This window comes from Salvelinus namaycush, chromosome 3, assembly GCF_016432855.1.
Source record: "Salvelinus namaycush isolate Seneca chromosome 3, SaNama_1.0, whole genome shotgun sequence".
In the NCBI taxonomy this organism is placed as follows: Eukaryota; Metazoa; Chordata; class Actinopteri; order Salmoniformes; family Salmonidae; genus Salvelinus; species Salvelinus namaycush.
This window is the reverse complement of record NC_052309.1, coordinates 60,751,293-60,770,155: the sequence shown is the minus strand read 5'-3', so window position 1 is coordinate 60,770,155 and position 18,863 is coordinate 60,751,293. Positions and strand designations below refer to the sequence as shown.

Below are 18,863 nucleotides of genomic sequence, written 5' to 3'. Positions count from 1 at the left end.
AGAGACTAATTGAAGGAGAGGCCTTCACCTGGGCTTGAGACTTATACTCACCCCGTTCATGAAAATGGTTTGCTCCTACAGACAGTAAGGCTGCCCTTGCTATATAAAGCAGGCAGACAGGCACCAAGGCATTCAGTTACTGTTCAATTGAAAGTTAGAATGGGAAAAATGAGAGACCTAAGCTACTTTGAGTGGTATGATCGCCGGTGCCAGGCATGCCAGTTCCAGGCGTGCCAGTTCCAGTATCTCAGAGACGTCCGGCCTCCTGGGCTTTTAAGGCACGACAGTGTCTAGGGTTAACCGAGAATGGTGCGACAAACAAAAACCATCCAGTCAGCGTCAGTGCTGTGGGCGAAATCAGCTCGTTGATGAGAGGTCGAAGGAGAATGGCTAGCTAACAGATGGGTCACAAACAGGCAAATAACAGCAGAGTACAACAGTGGTGTGCAGAACGGCATCTTGGAACGCACAGCTTGTCAGTCCTTTTCACGGATGGGCTATTGCAGCAGACTACCACATCGGGTTCCACTCCTATCAGCTAAAAACAAGAAGCGGCTCCAGTCACCAACAATGGACAATTGCGGAGTGGAAAAACATTGCCTGGGCCGATGAATCCCAGTTCCTTTTGCGCTATGCTGATGGCAGAGTCAGGATTTGGTGTAAGCAGTGTGAGTCCATGGCCCCATGGTGTCAACGGTACAGGCTGGTGGCGGTGGTGTAATGGTGTGGGGAATGTTTTCCTGGCACATGTTAGGTCCCTTGATACCAATTGAGCAATGTTTCCATGCCCCGAAGAATTCAGGCTGTTCTGGAGGGCAAAGGGTGGTCCGACCTATTACTAGATGGGTGTACCTAATAAACAGGCCACTGAGTGTATAACTGTCAAAGCATGTAGCCTAATATGCTTGTCTTTGTATTTCTGTTTATTTGCCATTCAATTCAAACATTCCACAGCGTGTCCTGATTACTGGTTGCACACACCCCAAATGCTAATTGTCTTGTTAATTGTTACTGTGTTCTCATTGTCTTTCTAACCATGTGTAAGAAGTGTTTGGGGAGTTCTCCAACCAAGAGGATGTTTTTACTGCCAATGGTTTTACTTGCTCTGCAGTTTTAAAAGTAATTGTTTTAAACATTTTAAGTGTTACACTAGGCCAGCTCTTTCACACCAATGAAGGACGGGGCTCAGATGGTTGCAGGCAAGGTAGATGTTTTATTCAGAATGAGCATTAGTGTTGTAGCTGGATGCCCTCTTCCTCATCTGTGTTGAGGTCTCATGTGTGTGGTCCTCCTCTCCCACACTTTGACATCCACTGCTCAAATTTTATTTTTATTTCACCTTTATTTAACTAAGGCAAGTCAGTTAAGAACAAATTCTTATTTACAATGACGGCCTACACCGGCCAAACCCGGACGACGCTGTGCCAATTGTGCGCCGCCCTATGGGACTCCCAATCACGTCCGGTTGTGATACAGGTTTATTCTTAGCCAGCCCAATGCATTCTCGCTCCATGTTGTTCCTTCCAAGCTGTTCCCACTGTGGGGCAACATAATGTTGGATTTATTTATAAGCTCCCTGCACAGAAGACCCCTCCATTGTCAGAGCGGTAGCTAAAGTAGAGTGTAATAGAGTAGAGTGGAATAGAGTGGAGTGGAATAGAGTGGAGTGGAATAGAGTGGAGTGGAATAGAGTGGAGTGGAATAGAGTGGAGTGGAATAGAGTAGAGTGTAATAGAGTAGAGTGTAATAGAGTGGAGTGGAATAGAGTGGAGTGGAATAGAGTGGAGTGGAATAGAGTGGAGTGGAATAGAGTGGAGTGGAATAGAGTGGAGTGGAATAGAGTAGAGTGGAATAGAGTAGAGTGGAATAGAGTGGAGTGGAATAGAGTGGAGTGGAATAGAGTGGAGTGGAATAGAGTAGAGTGGAATAGAGTAGAGTGGAATAGAGTGGAGTGGAATAGAGTGGAGTGGAATAGAGTGGAGTGGAATAGAGTAGAGTGGAATAGAGTGGAGTGGAATAGAGTGGAGTGGAATAGAGTAGGGTTGAGGACAAGTAGGTCGCGTATAGTACATACAGCTAGCAGTATAATGGAGAGGGAGAGAGAGAGAGAGAGAGAGAGAGCGACAGAGAGAGAATAGAAGTAGAAACTGTTTAAAGCACAACTCCTGGGGACTCCATATTGTTTTTTTAGGGGACTGTGAAATGAGCATCACCGTCCTCGTCAGTCAGTGTGTGGAAACCTGCAAACCAATGTACCACTACACAGTCAACTTACTTGAGCATGTGACTGTATATTAACAATGGCCTTTGTGTCCACAGGGAGGGGAGCACTGCTACTACCAAGGGAGGTTGAGGGGCTTACCAGAGTCCTGGGCAGCTCTCTCCACCTGTCTTGGCCTATGGTGAGATTCTCCCCATAGCTATAAACTGTCTGTCAATGGCCTTGCCTCACCACACTGACTCTGTACATTACTGGCACTATGGCTTTGATAAGCTATATGGTATCTTTGATCTTCATGTACTAATATCACTGCAATACAATGGGAGTCTTACAGATATATAATGAATGTGTTCCCTCTCTCTCTCTCTCTCTCTCTCTCTCTCTCTCGTTCTCTCGTTCTCTCGTTCTCTCGTTCTCTCTCGTTCTCTCAGTGGTATGTTTTCTGATGGGAGGTTCTCTTATGGGATTGAGCCTCTTTTCGACGGGACCAATCAGGTGAGTGTGTGGTGGTTGGGAGATAAGGCTACAGGTAGCCCTGTGTAGTAGTGTTGATGTTATTGATTCATTCATTCATAGTAGCATGGATGCAGATGAGGAATGTGGAGCAGCGTAGTAAAATGGTATTGTTTTCTCCTGGCGTCTCATTGACTCCTATCCAGACTGAGGGGGCCCACCTAGTGCGTAGGATGCCTGATGTCAGACTATCCTCAGACTGTCTAGGTACTGGCAACGTCCTACATCCTCTCTCCTTTATACAATCATTCATGTTCATACTTACCAATGAGAAGACACACTGATATTGGTCGATCCATGCTCTTTGATGTCATTTCTCAGTTCTCCGTGTTGTATTGTGTCCAGACTGCACAGATGACAGTGAGGGGGATAGAGCCAGAGGTAATGGTGATGAGCAGATGAAGGATCCCCGGGTCGGTGAGGTGCTGAGGCGCTCTAAGAGACAGCTGCCACGCAGGCCCACCGTGCAGTCAGAGACCAAATACATCGAGCTGATGGTGGTCAACGACTACGAAATGGTGAGTTGGCCTTTTCTGGAAAGAACTGATGTGTGTGCGTCCGTGCGCGTGTGTGTGACGGGCACACACTGTACCTAACGTTTGCTGTCTGTCTGCAGTTTGTGCAGCTGCGACGCTCCACTACCCAGGCCAGGAACTTTGCCAAAGCAGTGGTCAATATGGCTGATGCAGTAAGAGACTCTGTCACTTCATACTTACCTTTTGTACATACTTACCTTTTGTATAATCGTCAATTATGATGATATTGTTATGTTGAAGTTAAAGCCATATCAATAATCACAGGCTAGGTTGTAGCCTATAAGAACAATCTCACATAAACTCAGCAAAAAAAAAGAAACGTCATCTCACCGTCAACTGCGTTTATTTTCAGGAAATTTAACGTGTAAGATTCAAGATTCAACAACTGAGACATAAACTGAACAAGTTCCACAGACATGTGACTAGCAGAAATGGAATAATGTGTCCCTGAACAAAGGGGGCGGGCAAAATCAAAAGTAACAGTCAGTATCTGGTGTGGCCACCAGCTGCATTAAGTACTGCAGTGCATCTCCTCCTCATGGACTGCACCGGATTTGCCAGTTCTTGCTGTGAGGTGTTACCCCACTCTTCCACCAAGGCACCTGCAAGTTCCCAGACATTTCTGAGGGGAATGGCCGTAGCCCTCACCCTCCGATCCAACAGGTCCCAGATGTGCTCAATGGGATTGAGATCCAGGCTCTTCGCTGGCCATGGCAGAACACTGACATTCCTGTCTTGCAGGAAATCACGCACAGAACAAGCAGTATGGATGATGGCATTGTCATGCTGGAGGGTCATGTCAGGATGAGCCTGCAGGAAGGGTACCACATGAGGGAGGAGGATGTCTTCCCTGTAACGCACAGCGTTGAGATTGCCTGCAATGACAACAAGCTCAGTCCGATGATGCTGTGACACACCGCCTCAGACCATGACGGACCCTCCACCTCCAAATCGATCCCGCTCCAGAGTACAGGCCTCGGTGTAACACTCATTCCTTCGACGATAAACGCGAATCCGACCATCACCCCTGGTGAGACAAAACCGCGACTCATCAGAGAAGAGCACTTTTTGCCAGTCCTGTCTTGTCCAGCGACGGTGGGTTTGTGCCCATAGGCGACATTGTTGCCGGTGATGTCTGGTGAGGACCTGCCTTACAACAGGCCTACAAGCCCTCAGTCCAGCCTCTCTCAGCCTATTGCGGACAGTCTGAGCACTGATGGAGGGATTGTGCGTTCCTGGTGTAACTCGGGCAGTTGTTGTTGCCATCCTGTACCTGTCCTGCAGGTGTGATGTTCGGATGTATCGATCCTGTGCAGATGTTGTTACACGTGGTCTGCCACTGCGAGGACGATCAGCTGTCCGCCCTGTCTCCCTGTAGCGCTGTCTTAGGCATCTCACAGTACGGACATTGCAATTTATTGCCCTGGCCACATCTGCAGTCCTCATGCCTCCTTGCAGCATGCCTAAGGCACGGTCACGCAGATGAGCAGGGACCCTGTGAATCTTTCTTTTGGTGTTTTTCAGAGTCAGTAGAAAAGCCTCTTTAGTGTCCTAAGTTTTTTAAGTCCTAACTGTGACCTTAATTGCCTACCGTCTGTAAGCTGTTAGTGTTTTAACGACCGTTCCACAGGTGCATGTTCATTAATTGTTTATGGTTCATTGAACAAGCATGGGAACAGTGTTTAAACCCTTTACAATGAAGATCTGTGAAGTTATTTGTATTTTTACGAATTATCTTTGAAAGACAGGGTCCTGAAAAAGGGACGTTTCTTTTTTCGCTGAGTTTATCTTACTTATTATGCCCATGCTCCTAGATATGAATTTGTGTATACCATCAGTGTACGTTTGGCCTGCAGATTTACAGGGAACAGCTGAACACACGCATCGTGTTGGTTGCCATGGAGACCTGGTCGTCGGCCAACATGGTTCCCGTGGTGACCGACCCGTTGACGACGCTGCAGAACTTCATGAAGTACAGGAAGGACAGTATTAAGGAGCAAAGTGACGCCGTGCACCTCTTCTCGTGAGCGCCCCCTGTCTATGTCCCCCTGAAATAAAAAATAGAGGAGGTTGATATGCTCCTGTATCTAACCTCGGGCAGTCCCAAATGACCAGGACATATTGTAGTATATATAAACCGGCTGCAACCAGTCAACAATACTGACCTCGTCCCAAATGCCACACTAGTCCCTCAATAGTGCACTACGTTTGACCAGAGGGCTCTGGTGAAACGGAGTGCACTATAAAAGGAATAGGGTGCCATTTTGGACGAGGTCAGTATTGTTGACTGGTTGCAGCCGGTTTATATATACTACAATATGTCCTGGTCCTTTAGTCCGGGTTTGACCCCTGTTCTCCTCCATCTCCTCCAGGGGGCGTACGTTCCAGAGCAGTCGCAGTGGGACGGCCTACACCGGAGGGGTGTGCTCTCTCACCAGAGGAGGGGGCATCAACGAGGTAAGAGAGACCTGTGTGTTTCCTACTCAGCTTCAAAGGACTGTGACTCACAACAATGGGCTCATAGTCCAGGCTCATGGTTTAGGAACTGACACAACTACTACATTTAAGAAAGACTCGTCTTTGACTTCTTCGTTTCTTCAGTGAGGAATGTGCGGAGTGTAACTTCAGTCAAAGAGAACGCCATTGATACAGGGTGGATGTGTGTGTTTGTGTTCCAGTATGGGAACGTGGGTCCTATGGCCATCACTCTGTGCCAGAGTCTGGGTCAGAACATTGGGATGAGGTGGAACAACATACGCAGCTCTGCGGGTAAGGACGATCAGATCAGGGAGGGAGGAAGGAAGGAAGGAAGGAAGGAAGGAAGGAAGGAAGGGAAGAGGGAGAGAGAGAGGGAGAAAGAGAGGGAGAGAGAGGGAGAGAGAGAGGGAACAGGTACAGATAGTGTGAAGACTAAGCGAGAGGTAGGGACAGGAGACAGGAGCCCATGGATTCAGTAAAAGGAGGGAGGAAGGGATGGATGGAAGGAGTGGCACAGGCAGCGATGGATTGAGTTTATTTCAAACTTTACTTGTGAAATAATTTAATTTTTTTCTCAAGGATTTACCTCAGTAAATAAACGTAAGTTCCTTCTAGTCAAGATGAATGTCATTAACCATCTCATTTTTTCCGCATGACTTTTCACTCCCTCTTTCACCCTCCTTTTCTTCCTTTCCCTCCCTCTCTCCGTCTCAGGAGACTGCAGATGTCCTGATTCGTGGCTTGGCTGTATCATGGAAGACACTGGGTAAAGATTGACTTTAGGAATACATATACTGTACATATAGTACATCAGTCTACAGAACACACAATGTTCTCACAAGCGTTTGGCTTCGGCTTATTTAACACCAGATGGTACAATGGTGATTTGATAAGCTATTGTCAAATCCATCTACTACAATTAGCAGGTTTTTTACCACAGATAGTAACATTTCCGTCAGATTGCAAAATTGCAGAAAAAATTGTCACATTTGATTTGGCACTTAATTTTGGAAAAAACACTATCATTGGCTTTGACCATTTTATCTCTCTCTCTCTCTCTCTCTCTCTCTCTCTCTCTCTCTCTCTCTCTCTCTCTCTCTCTCTATTTCTCTCCATCTCTCTCTCTCTCTCTCTCTTCTCTCTCTCTCTCTCTCTCTCTCTCTCTCTCTCTCTCTCTCTCTCTCTTCTCTCTCCTCTCTCTTCTCTCTCTCTCCTTGTATCTGTGTATGTGTGTGTGTGTGTGTGCTTGTTTTGTGTGTACAGATATTACCTGCCCAGAAAGTTCTCTCGCTGCAGTGTTGATGAGTACATCCAGTTCTTGCTCCAGGGGGGCGGGAGCTGCCTCTTCAACAAGCCCAACAAGGTGAGGCTGGTGTGGGTGAAGGATGTGGGAGGCTGGCCTAGCCTGATGGTCTAGTGGGGAGTGGAGTGTAAGCTGAAGGTCCCAGGAGTGCCGTTATATATAGCCTAATTAATTATCCCAATGTCCTCATTTCTCCATATTAGATATTTACATACAGCTCTGTGCCCATCCTTGATTATCTCTCTCTTCCTCTTCTTTACGACCTTCTCTTTTCTTCCTCCCATCCTACGTGTCTACTGCCTCTCCCTCCGTCTGTTCTCCTCTCCCTCTATCCCTCCGTCTCTCTATCAGCTGTTGGACCCTCCTGAGTGTGGGAACGGCTTCGTGGAGACAGGGGAGGAGTGTGACTGTGGGTCTCAGCTGGTGAGGGTCTCTTTAAGGAACTGTAACCCATACATGATGAGGGACCAGAACCCTCCAGCATGGATGGGACTACTACCACAGCCCTATGGGCCCTGGTTAAAAGTAGGGCACTATAAAGGTACTAGGGTTCCATTTGAGACAGACACTGTCATGGTGACTCTAGAGGGTTAATGTTGGTATGAGGAACAGTCTCAGTGACTGTGTGTGTTTGTCTGTAGGAGTGTGCCCGTAGTGGAGGGGCGTGCTGTAAGAAGTGTACCCTGACCCACGATGCCATGTGCAGTAGCGGACTGTGCTGCAGTGGGTGCAGGGTGAGTCCCTCTACTCCACTACCACCACCGCCTCATTTACATATTACTCATCACACTAGCTAGTCCACTCTATGGAGGCTAGTGCCTCTTCGGGATTTAACTCGTTCATTACCAAACATTTCATTACCATCCGATCTTGAGTATTACGGGTCTGTTGGTGCTACTACGCGGCCCACCTCTCTTATTAACAGTAAGAGGTCATGTGTGTGATATAGTCATGTGTGTCTGATGTTGTTCTTGTGTGTCAGTATGAGCTGAGAGGAGCGGTGTGCAGACAGGCTGTGAATGACTGTGACATCCCAGAGAGCTGCACAGGAGACTCCAGCCAGGTACTGTACTCGACACTACACGATCACCCTGGTGCATGCTGGGAGATGGAGTCTTTGGGAGCATGAGTTGGTCTGAGGTAAACCATACTGTATGTCATTTTCTCCTGTTGCAGTGCCCTCATAATGTGCACAAGCTGGATGGATACATGTGTGACAGTAGTCAGGTAAGGCACACCTTTGTTTGAATGGGGTTTTGCTCTGCAGTCAGTGTGTTGTTGAGATATGTCTGTCCTGCTGTTATCTTTTGTTTTCATCTTCCTGTCCCTCTCTCTCTCTTTCCCTCTCTCTCTCTCCATCCATCTCTTGCTCTCTCTCTCTCTCCCTCTCCTGCTCTCTCTCTCTTTCCCTCGCTCTCTCTCTTTCCCTCTCTCTCTCTCCATCCATCTCTTGCTCTCTCTCTCTCCCTCTCCTGCTCTCTCTCTCTCTCTCTCTCTCTCTCTCTCTCTCTCTCTCCCTCTCCTGCTCTCTCTCTCTCTCTCTCTCTCTCTCTCTCTCTCTCTCTCTCTTTCACTCTCTCTCTCTCTTTCCCTCTCTCTCTCTCTCTCCCTCTCCTGCTCTCTCTCTCTTTCCCTCTCTCTCTCTCCATCCATCTCTTGCTCTCTCTCTCTCCCTCTCCTGCTCTCTCTCTCTCTCTCTCTCTCTCTCTCTCTCTCTCTCTCTCTCTCTCTCTCTCTCTCAGGGTCGTTGTTATAGTGGTCGGTGCAGGACTCTCGATGGCCAGTGTAAGGGACTGTGGGGCTACAGTAAGTACTAATGATTCATTGATTTCTTGAATGTCTTTCACACCCCTGAATTACTCACTTGCCAGTAGTAATGTCTTGGTACTGTTTCTATGCCCATGCCCATGACAGTCCTATGCCATCTTGTGGACTGATATGGAACTTCATCTGAGTTGCAGATGGCGGCGATATGGATCTAATGTGTGTTGTGTCGTGTGTGTGCTGTCTCAGATTCAGCAGACCGCTTCTGCTATGAGAAGCTGAATGCAGAGGGCACAGAGAAGGGCAACTGTGGGCGGAGCCCTGAGGGCCAGGGATGGCTGCAGTGCAACAAGCCGTGAGCCTTCTATCACATGACTTATCACTCTCATTATTACACAATAGACATGACCAGAGTTGTATTATTCTGATTGTTTTTCTCCCTCATCTTCTTTCCTCTCCCTCCCTCTCTCTCTCTCTCTCTCTCTCTCTCTCTCTCTCTCTCTCTCTCTCTCTCTCTCTCTCTCTCTCTCTCTCTCTCTCTCTCTCTCTCTCTCTCTCTGTCTCCCCTCTCTCTCTCTCCCCCCTCCCTCTCTCCCATTCTCTCCCCTCTCTCCCATCTCTTTTTCTCTCCTCTCTCTTTCTCTCTCCCCTTCTCTCTCTCTCTTTCTCTCTTTCTCCCTCTCTCTCTCTTTCTCGTTCTCTCTCAGGGATGTGCTGTGTGGTTTCCTGTTCTGTGCCAATATGACGGTGAAGCCAAAGTTTGGGGATCTGGAGGGGGAAGTGACCAGCCTTACAATATACCACCAGAACAAGTACCTGGACTGCCGGTGAGTTGTACCTTTCTACCCCTTTAATGTTTGGGAGGCTCTCATAGATTGAACAGAATAGATTAATTTATTAATTTATCCCTCGTCGCCTCTCAACTCCTCCTCTTTCTCATCCTCTTCCTCCTCTTCCTCCACCTCTTTTCTCCTCTCTTTTTCTAATCTCCTCTCTACTCTTCCTCCTCTCCCATCTGTGTGTCTGTGTGTCCAGAGGGGGCCATGTCCTGCTGGAGGATGGGTCAGACCTGGGCTACGTAGAGGATGGTACACCGTGTGGCCCCAACATGATGTGTCTGGATCGCCGCTGTCTCCCCGTGGCAGCCTTCAACCTCAGCACCTGCTCCGGCTCCACGCTGGGACGCACCTGCTCTGACCACGGGGTGAGGAGACAGGCAGGGACCACCCCACCACACATGCCTGCATTTAAATAAAGAGATATCACCTTGTTGGGTTTGTGTTTTCAAAAGTAAACGTTGACAACTTGACTACTGTGCCAATTACTGTTCTCCTTTGTTTTAATATTTCTGTTTCTCTCTCTCTCTCTCAGACATGCAGTAACGAGGTGAAGTGTATCTGTGACAGGGACTACACCGGGAAGGACTGCAGTGTCTTTGACCCCATCCCTGACCCCACACCGCCTGCCAGCACGGAGAAGAAAGGTCCAAAGCTCCTCTGTCTGTCTGTTTGTCTGTCTGTTCTCCTCGTGTCCCTCTCATTGTCTGTCTACCATCACGTTATCTCTTTGTGTACATATATGGAGTGTAGGGTAGCTATAGTCCAGCTTTTCAGATTGCTCTTGCCTTAGTCATGTTTTGGATGAAAGGGCAGTGGAGTAAAGTAAGGGGAACTGACTGACTTTGTCTCTACATGTGTGCATATACTGTATGCGTGTGTCTGCGTGTTTGTGTGGGTGTTTCTATAAGTTACAGGCACCTGGCTTCTATCTTCAAGTGTCTTCCTTCCTACCTTACAGTCTGTATCTGATTCAGAGGGGTTGGGTTAAACGCGGAAGGCACATTTCGGTTGAATGCATTCAGTTGTACAACTGACTAGGTATCCCCCTTTCCCTTTCCATTGACACAGGGCTCATAGGGCCCAAAAACCAAATCCACCCTAAGCAAGAGGGTGTCCAGCTGAAAGAGCAAGAGAGGGGGATGAGAAAGAAGTAATAAAAACACACTCCTTTTTTTAACTGTCGCCCTCCCTGATCTCACCTCGCTCTCCCACGCGCTCCCCCTTCCTCCACCCCACTTCCTTTCTTATTCTCTCTTTCTCTTTCCTACTCTCTTTCTTTGGGTATCTTTTCTATCTCTTTCTTACTCCTCTCTTTCTCGCTCTCTCTTTCTCTGTCGCTCTCTCTCTCTCTCTCTCTTTCTCTCTTTCCGGATGTTGTTGATGTACAGTGTCGATGCTGTCCTCTGACGTGTGTTTTGGTGGTGTTGTTGTGTTCCCCTCCGCACCCCTCCTTTCCTCTGCGCAGGTCCCAGTGGCACCAATATCATAATAGGGTCCATCGCAGGTGCTATTCTTCTGGCAGCTATAGTCCTAGGGGGGACCGGATGGGGATTTAAGTAAGAGTTCTGGCATGCCTCTGTGTACCTGTCTGCTTCTCCCCAAGGCCCCCACTCACACCCCTCCAAAAAAAAACGACTTCACCCACTTTGCAACTCATTGCCCCACCGACGGTGGGGACACATGGGTTGAGTTCCCCATCCAATTGCTTTGAAACATATGGATATATTTAGTATGAGTATCGGGCTGGTACCTCTGATACTTCACTTTGTAAGAGCTAGTAGAATTGAACCCTGACCTCCTCCATACATTTCTCCAGGGAGAGAAAGAGATGCCTCCCCTTCACACCTTCAGACTGGCTCCAAACCAGCTCTCCTGCCAGGGACAGGAGTGGACAGTTCCCCTGTAGTCTCCTGTGAAGTTCCCAAACTGTTGTGGTTCTCTTTGAAGCCTCCTTGTGTAGTGTTCATTCTATGACGCTTCTCCTTAGTGCAGCTCTTCATTTGGAGTATCTTTAAAGTAGTGACCACTCAGTAATGCCCACTCAGTAGTGCCCTAACCAAAGTGCCCTCGCTGCAGTGGCTGTCTCTGGAGAGCCCTAGCTGTGTGCATGCCTGGCCTGCTAATGCCTGTTCACTCCTTAGTCTCTGAACCAAAAGGATTATATCACTTCCCTGTCATCACTTGCATCAAGAATGATCACATTTGTGTTACATTTCTTTGCCTGGTTCATCAAACTTAATTTCTCCAAATAGTTCATATTTTGCTGGGAATAATGAGTAATCCTTTTGGGGACAGGGGTAAATGTGTGTGCATGTGTGCATGATCTGTGTCAATATTAATGTGGTCGGTTAAATATCTTCTACAATATCTTCTACAATATCTTCTTGTAGTAGTAAGCTTTACGCTCATTTGAACAAACAAGAACATTGTTTATTACTACTACGGCTGTGACAGTCTTGGAATTTTGGATGACGGTTATTAGTCAGCCAAATGACCGGGGTCACCGTTATAATCGTTTGAAAAGCGTTTTTTTAAAGACGCACATTTTCTCCTCCGCTCCTGACTGCATGTGCTGCTGCAGGGAAGGGGGAGTTGCCTAGGCAACCATCGACTAGTTTGCTACAACACCTTGCTTGTAAAGTTTCATCACGTTGTTAAGAGTCCACGATACTGCGGAAACGTTGTTAAGAGTCCACGATACTGCGGAAACGTTGTTAAGAGTCCACGATACTGCGGAAACGTTGTTAAGAGTCCACGATACTGCGGAAACGTTGTTAAGAGTCCACGATACTGCGGAAACGTTGTTAAGAGTCCACGATACTGCGGAAACGTTGTTAAGAGTCCACGATACTGCGGAAACGTTGTTAAGAGTCCACGATACTGCGGAAACGTTGTTAAGAGTCCACGATACTGCGGAAACGTTGTTAAGAGTCCACGATACTGCGGAAACGTTGTTAAGAGTCCACGATACTGCGGAAACGTTGTTAAGAGTCCACGATACTGCGGAAACGTTGTTAAGAGTCCACGATACTGCGGAAACGGACTCTACCGCACGAATCCCCGGCCATCCCGTCTTCAGTCGGCTGTTCGTTCCACACACACACACACACACACACACACACACACACACACACACACACACACACACACACACACACACACACACACACACACACACACACACACACAATAATATTGTTATGACGGTTATTTCATTTCATGATGGCCTTCATCTATAATCGTCAGTTTCACGATTATACGGTAATTGTGCCAGCCTTAATTACAACACAATTAACTTGAGTATGAAAAAAAGTGTCAAAAATCTGGACCTCTTGTAGTCTTGGAGTGAGCAGTGGGAGAACACTGGCTACTACACATCACTTTGAATAGGCTTTATACAGTGCCTTGCAAAACTATTCATACCCCTTGAATTTCTTCAAATGTTATTGTGTTACAAAGTGGTTTTAAAATTGATTTGATTGTAATTTTTGGTCATCAATCTACTCAAAATACTCTAATGTCAAAGTGGAAGAATAAAAAAAATAAAAAAATAATGATTTATAGAAATGTGATAAAATATAGTTCTTGCCTAAGTATTCAGCCCCTTTGTTTAGGCAAGCCTAAATGAGTTCAGGAGTAAACTGTGGCTTAACAAATTACATAAGTTACATGGACTCACTCTGTGTGAAATAATAAGGGTTGATATGATTTGTAATGACTAACCCTTCCTCTGTCCCCCATATGTAAGGTCCCTCAGTCAAGTATTGAATTTCAAGCACAGATTCAACTACAAAGACCAGGGAGCTTTTCTAAAGCCTCGTAAAGAAGGGCAGTGATTGGTAGATGGGTAACAATAACAAATCAGACATTAAATATCTCTTTAAGCATGGCTAAGTTAATAATTATGCTGTGGATGATTTATTAAACCACCCAGACACGTCAAAGATACAGTCATCCTTCTAAACTGAGCTGCAGGACAGGAATGAAACTGCTCAGGGATGTTACTATGAGGCCATTGGTGATTTTAAAACAGTTACAGAGTTCAATGGCAGTAATGGGAGAAAACTGAAGATGGGTCAACAACATTGTAGTGACTCCACAAAAATGAATTAAAGGACAGAATGAAAAGAAGAATACAAATATTCCAAAACATGCATCTTGTATGCAACAAGGCACTAAAGTAATATTGCAATGAAACACGGCAAAGGAATGTACTTTTTTCAAGCATGGTGGTGGCTGCATCATGGTATGGATACTGGTGAGTTTTTCAGGAGAAAAAAAAATGGGATGGAGCTAAGCACAGGCAAAATCCTAGAGGAAAACCTGATTGTCTGCTTTACACCAGGAGAGGAATTCACCTTTCAGCAGGACAATAACCTACAACACAAGGCCAAATCTACACTGGAGTTGATTACGAAGAAGACAGTGAATTTTCCTGAGTGGCCAGGAAATCTTGACAATTGCTGTCTAGCCATGATCCCCAACACCTTGACAGAGCTTGAAGAAATATGAAAAGAATAAATGGGCTGATCTTTCACAATCCAGGTGTGTAAAGACTCACAGCTGTAATCGCTGCCAAAAGTGTTTCTAACATGTATTGCCTCAGGGAGCTGAATACTTACGCATCGACCATATTTTAGTTATTACATTTTCTATGAACCTTTTAAAATGTGAACTATTTTTTGCACCTTGACATTACGGAGTATTTTGTATAGATTGTTGACCCAAAAAAAGACAGTTAAATCCATTTGAAGGGTTTATGAATACTTTTGCAAGGCACTGTACCATGATTTTGAAATGCCTTTGTCATCACTACACCGTATCTACTGTTGTTAAGCCTACTTTGTCTCCTACTGTCACTGATGTGTCTCCTCTCCTCCTGTCTCTTCTCCCAATGTGTTGCTCCTCCTCTTTCTGGTTGAAGGAATATCCGAAGAGGAAGGTATGGCCTAGCCCCTGACACTGCAGGGTGACATCCTTCACCCCCCCCCCCCCTCCTCGTCCCATAGCTCTTCACAGCATGGCCTCAGACCCCATCAGACCCCATCTCACTCACAGTTGACCTCTGACATCATCCCACCTCTAACCTTACACCTCATTCCTCCACTGACCTCATTTCACAGCTGATTTCATCCTCTGACCTAATCCCACATAGCACAGCAAAACTCCAGCGTCAGTCTCAGCCTTTGTCTTCTCCACCTCATGACCTATTCTACCCAGAATGCAGTTTTCTTTCAGTTCCATTTCATGTCTCGTCTACTCTCCTCACACCCAAGTCCTACAATCACCTTCTGTCAACTGCTCAACTTATTTACAGCCTTACAACTTTTAGTCTCTTACACTGTTTCCTTTTCTTTCCAGATCTGGAGGAGGATAAGATGTCTGTCCGTCTGTCTTTGTCTGTCTGCTCCTGTCTTTCTCTCACTCTGTGATTGTTTCCAAGTCGGAGAAGAGGGAAAAAGAACAAGTCTTCCACTCCTGTCCCGAACCTCTCCAGACCTCTTCTGTTAACATCTCCTGTCCACTTCCTGTCTGTCCGCCTGTCTATCTCCGGGCCCCCTCCGGGCCAGTGTAGCACCTCCCACATTGCATACCAGCCAATTATATTATCCAATCAGGATAAAGTCTTTGCCACGGACAGAATGAGAAGGTTGTTGTTGGTCCCTAGAGGGGCGTCGGGGTCTTCCTCCTTTCCAGCGACTAAGTAGTATGCACTTCGGTGTCTGCGTGCTGTAGTTCCCTTTCCTTCCGCGTCGAATGAAGAACATGTCAATAGTGGACAAATTCAGTATGAGACATGTCTTTCGAATGCTTGTCTGGAAACACACTCCTGGCCGCTGTTTGAGAATGCTGGACTGGCCCAGACCTGCCGTCTGAAAAACGATTTCAATCATAGGATGTTGTCAAGGAAACACAGAAAATCAAACATTGATCAAAGACTCATGTGGCCATTGGATCAGTTGAACTGCCCCTTTCAGAGAGGCCATGTAAGGTGACTGGATGACAACCCAGATTCAGACATTATCTAGTTACAACAACACGGATGTGATCCAAGAAGAGTCCTGTATTGGACGTGTTGTGTACATGCCATTTCCAAAGAAAGAAGAGCAACTTATTGTGAGAATGACTATGAAACAAAAGCAGTAGACCGTTCCAAACATCATGGACTGATGTAGGGTTTATGTTGATTGTTAATTCTTTGTTCCTGTCTGTTGAGATGTGTTGAGATGTAGGAAGGGGGAGTTAGACCCTTTGGTTTTGGGATCATATTTAAAATGCAGCAGAGACCGTAACTCAGTGTTTTCAACCGTAGATCTACCAAAACAACATTCCACATAGTGTTAGTTAACAGAGCCTGTCTGTATGTGTCTGTATTCTATTCGCCACCTTCTGAAGAGGCTCAAAGTGTGTATGGCAAAGGAGGTTGAAACTCTGTGTGTGTGTGTGTGTGTGTGTGTGTGTGTGTGTGTGTGTGTGTGTGTGTGTGTGTGTGTGTGTGCGTGCGTGCGTGCGTGCGTGCGTGCGTGCGTGCGTGCGTGCGTGCGTGCGTGCGTGCGTGCGTGCGTGCGTGCGTGCGTGCGTGCGTGCGTGCAGGGTACCAAAATTCCGGTAACTATCCCAATATTTCCAAGTTTTCCTGAAATCCTGGTTGGAAGATTCCCGGAATTGTGAAGGAATAAGCAGGGAAATATGGAATCCTCCAACCAGGGAATGTTGAGAAAGTTACTGGAATTTTGTGTGTGTGTGTGTGAGAGAGATTAAGTGAGGAAGAGAGCAGGTGAATGAGAAAGGTACGTGTTGTGTTTGGGACAGTTATGCCCTTGTTCACCGTGACACTCCTGCCAACAACCCTGGTAGATAGTTTATAGATTTTTACTTCTAGAAAAAGTGATCTTTCTGTTACCTGGCTTTGTGCTCGGGAGCCAATGACAGCACACTAACAAACAAATGGTTTGTATTGAATATGTAACAACCAACTTAAACGAGCACTAGCCTACCGAATGTGGGAACACATATGCACATCTATTTGTATATACAGTATGTACAAGAAGATAATACTGAATGTTGAATACACTGTATGAAATTGTTTTAAAATGCAATGTTAATATTGATTCGTTATATCTGTTTCAACTAAGTATCTATCTGTCTCCTGCCATACAACTGTACATCTCCTTTAAGCCATTCCTAGCTGTCCATCTATCTGTCTACCCGGCACACTGCCTAGTAAGCTAGCAATCTGGCCATCTATCTATCATTGCAGCTGTCAATCTAAATGCCATCTAAATATTGGACACTTATTGATAGGCTCGGAGCCTTATGCTAATGATGCTTCAATACATGGAGTTGGAAATGACCCCAGGACACTTCCTCAGTGGAAATGTGATGAGATGAGGTGCATTACTATTGACCAGGGCCCATAGTGCTCTGCTGGTGAAAAGTAGTGCACTATAAGGTCACCGGGTACCATTTGGGACACAACCTGGGGTCTGGTACACTACGTGTATGGAGAGGTCTGTTTGATTCAGCTGAGTTCTGCACTATGGCAGATGCACTATAGTTCTTCACCATATGTACAGAATATGTACAATCTTTAGATGGTGGCCAGTTTGCTTGCGTTTTGAATTTAGGAGGCAGAGAAAAGGAAACGCATCATATCCCATATTTTTAAACACTATCTTTTTAAGTAGACAATTGAAATCAACAATGTAGATGAATTGAAATGAAGGGGGAATAAAATATTAAAGTCAAAAGGATTTCTTTCCTCTGGTTCCGTTGTGTGAATATATCTGGGATGCTATGACAGTGGTGTCATTACTTGAGGCCAATATTTATGTACTTTGCTCAATGGGTTTAATTATTGTTTAGTTATCATTCAGTAACTACTGCCTAAATGGGATTCTCTACATGAGATTCTTAAAGGGAAACTTCAAGAGACTAGGAAAAAGTGTACATTGCCTTGTATTCTATGTTCTTGAACGTGGCCAACGATAACACTGTACATTTACATTTTTGACTTGACACCTTTTTCTTTTCCGTAGATGTATTTCTAGTTTCAGACTTCATTGCACCTCATTAAATGTTCTCTTGAATGAAGATGTGGAATGACTGTGATCCACACTCCTGCCCTCTCCCAAGACCTCTCCGTCCCGGTTCACAGCTCCCAGCTTGTGCCATCAAACCCCTGCAACTCATCCAGAACGCTGCACCTAGCCTGGTGTTCAACCTTCCCAAATCCTCCCATGTCACCCGCTCCTCTGCACACTCCACTGACTTCCAGTCAAAGGTCGCATCCACTACAGGACCATGGTACTTGTAACGTCCTGATCGCCGCTCTCGGGAAGAGATGGAGGCAGCTAAAGCCCAGGAGCGGGGGTCTGAGGAGGCAGCACGGAAGCGGGGCTGGAAGCCCGTGAAGAAACCCCAAAAATTTCTTGGGGGGGGGGGGGGCTAAAGGGTAGTGTGGCGAGGGCAGGTAGGAAACCTGCGCCCACTTCCCATGCTTACCGTGGAGAGCAGGAGTACGGGCAGACACCGTGTTATGCGGAAGAGCGCACGGTGTCTCCTGTACGGGTGCATAGCCCGGTGCGGGTTATTCCACCTCCCCGCACTGGGCGGGCTAGAGTGAGCATTGAGCCAAGTGCCATGAAGCCGGCTCTACAGATCTGGGCCGGTGTACATGGCACCAGCCTTACGCATGGTGTCCCCGGTTCGCCAACACAGCCCAGTGCGGGTTATTCCACCTCCCCGCACTGGACGGGCTACGGGGAGCATGCAACCAGGTAAGGTTGGGCAGGCTCAGTGCTCAAGGGAGCCAGTACGCCTGCACGGTCCGGTATATCCGGCGCTACCTTCCCGCTCCAGCCCAGTACCACCAGTGCCTACACCACGCACCAAGCCTCCTGTGCGTCTCCAGAGCCCTGTACGCACGGTTCCTTCTCCCCGCACTCGCCCTGAGGTGAGTGCCCTCAGCCCGGTACCTCCAGTTCCGGTACCACGCACCAGGCCTATAGTGCGCCTCGAGAGTCCAGTGTGCCCTGTTCCTGCTCCCCGCACTCGCCCTGAGGTGCGTGCCCTCAGCCCGGTACCTCCAGTTCCGGTACCACGCACCAGGCCTATAGTGCGCATCGAGAGTCCAGTGTGCCCTGTTCCTGCTCCCTGCACTAGCCTTGAGGTGCGTGTCTCCAGTCCGGTACCACCAGTTCCGGCAC

At 46.9% G+C, this 18,863-nt stretch overlaps 1 protein-coding gene across 1 annotated transcript in view; it reads left to right on the top strand.

The window, feature by feature from the left end:
- The window catches only part of LOC120043957 (disintegrin and metalloproteinase domain-containing protein 11-like), a 40,018-nt gene extending 25,391 nt beyond the window's left edge, over nt 1-14,627 (top strand). Inside the window, exons 5-24 of the mRNA XM_038988554.1 lie at nt 2,653-2,716; nt 2,881-2,941; nt 3,080-3,252; nt 3,351-3,422; nt 5,127-5,293; nt 5,643-5,727; nt 5,949-6,039; nt 6,463-6,514; nt 7,012-7,111; nt 7,403-7,474; nt 7,693-7,785; nt 8,034-8,114; nt 8,228-8,278; nt 8,794-8,857; nt 9,065-9,170; nt 9,523-9,642; nt 9,851-10,019; nt 10,187-10,298; nt 11,120-11,210; nt 14,579-14,627. Of these exons, the coding sequence (XP_038844482.1) occupies nt 2,653-2,716; nt 2,881-2,941; nt 3,080-3,252; nt 3,351-3,422; nt 5,127-5,293; nt 5,643-5,727; nt 5,949-6,039; nt 6,463-6,514; nt 7,012-7,111; nt 7,403-7,474; nt 7,693-7,785; nt 8,034-8,114; nt 8,228-8,278; nt 8,794-8,857; nt 9,065-9,170; nt 9,523-9,642; nt 9,851-10,019; nt 10,187-10,298; nt 11,120-11,210; nt 14,579-14,627 (1,873 nt within the window). The remainder of the gene's footprint in view (nt 1-2,652; nt 2,717-2,880; nt 2,942-3,079; nt 3,253-3,350; nt 3,423-5,126; nt 5,294-5,642; nt 5,728-5,948; nt 6,040-6,462; nt 6,515-7,011; nt 7,112-7,402; nt 7,475-7,692; nt 7,786-8,033; nt 8,115-8,227; nt 8,279-8,793; nt 8,858-9,064; nt 9,171-9,522; nt 9,643-9,850; nt 10,020-10,186; nt 10,299-11,119; nt 11,211-14,578) is intronic.
- The last annotated feature ends 4,236 nt before the right edge of the window (nt 14,628-18,863 follow it).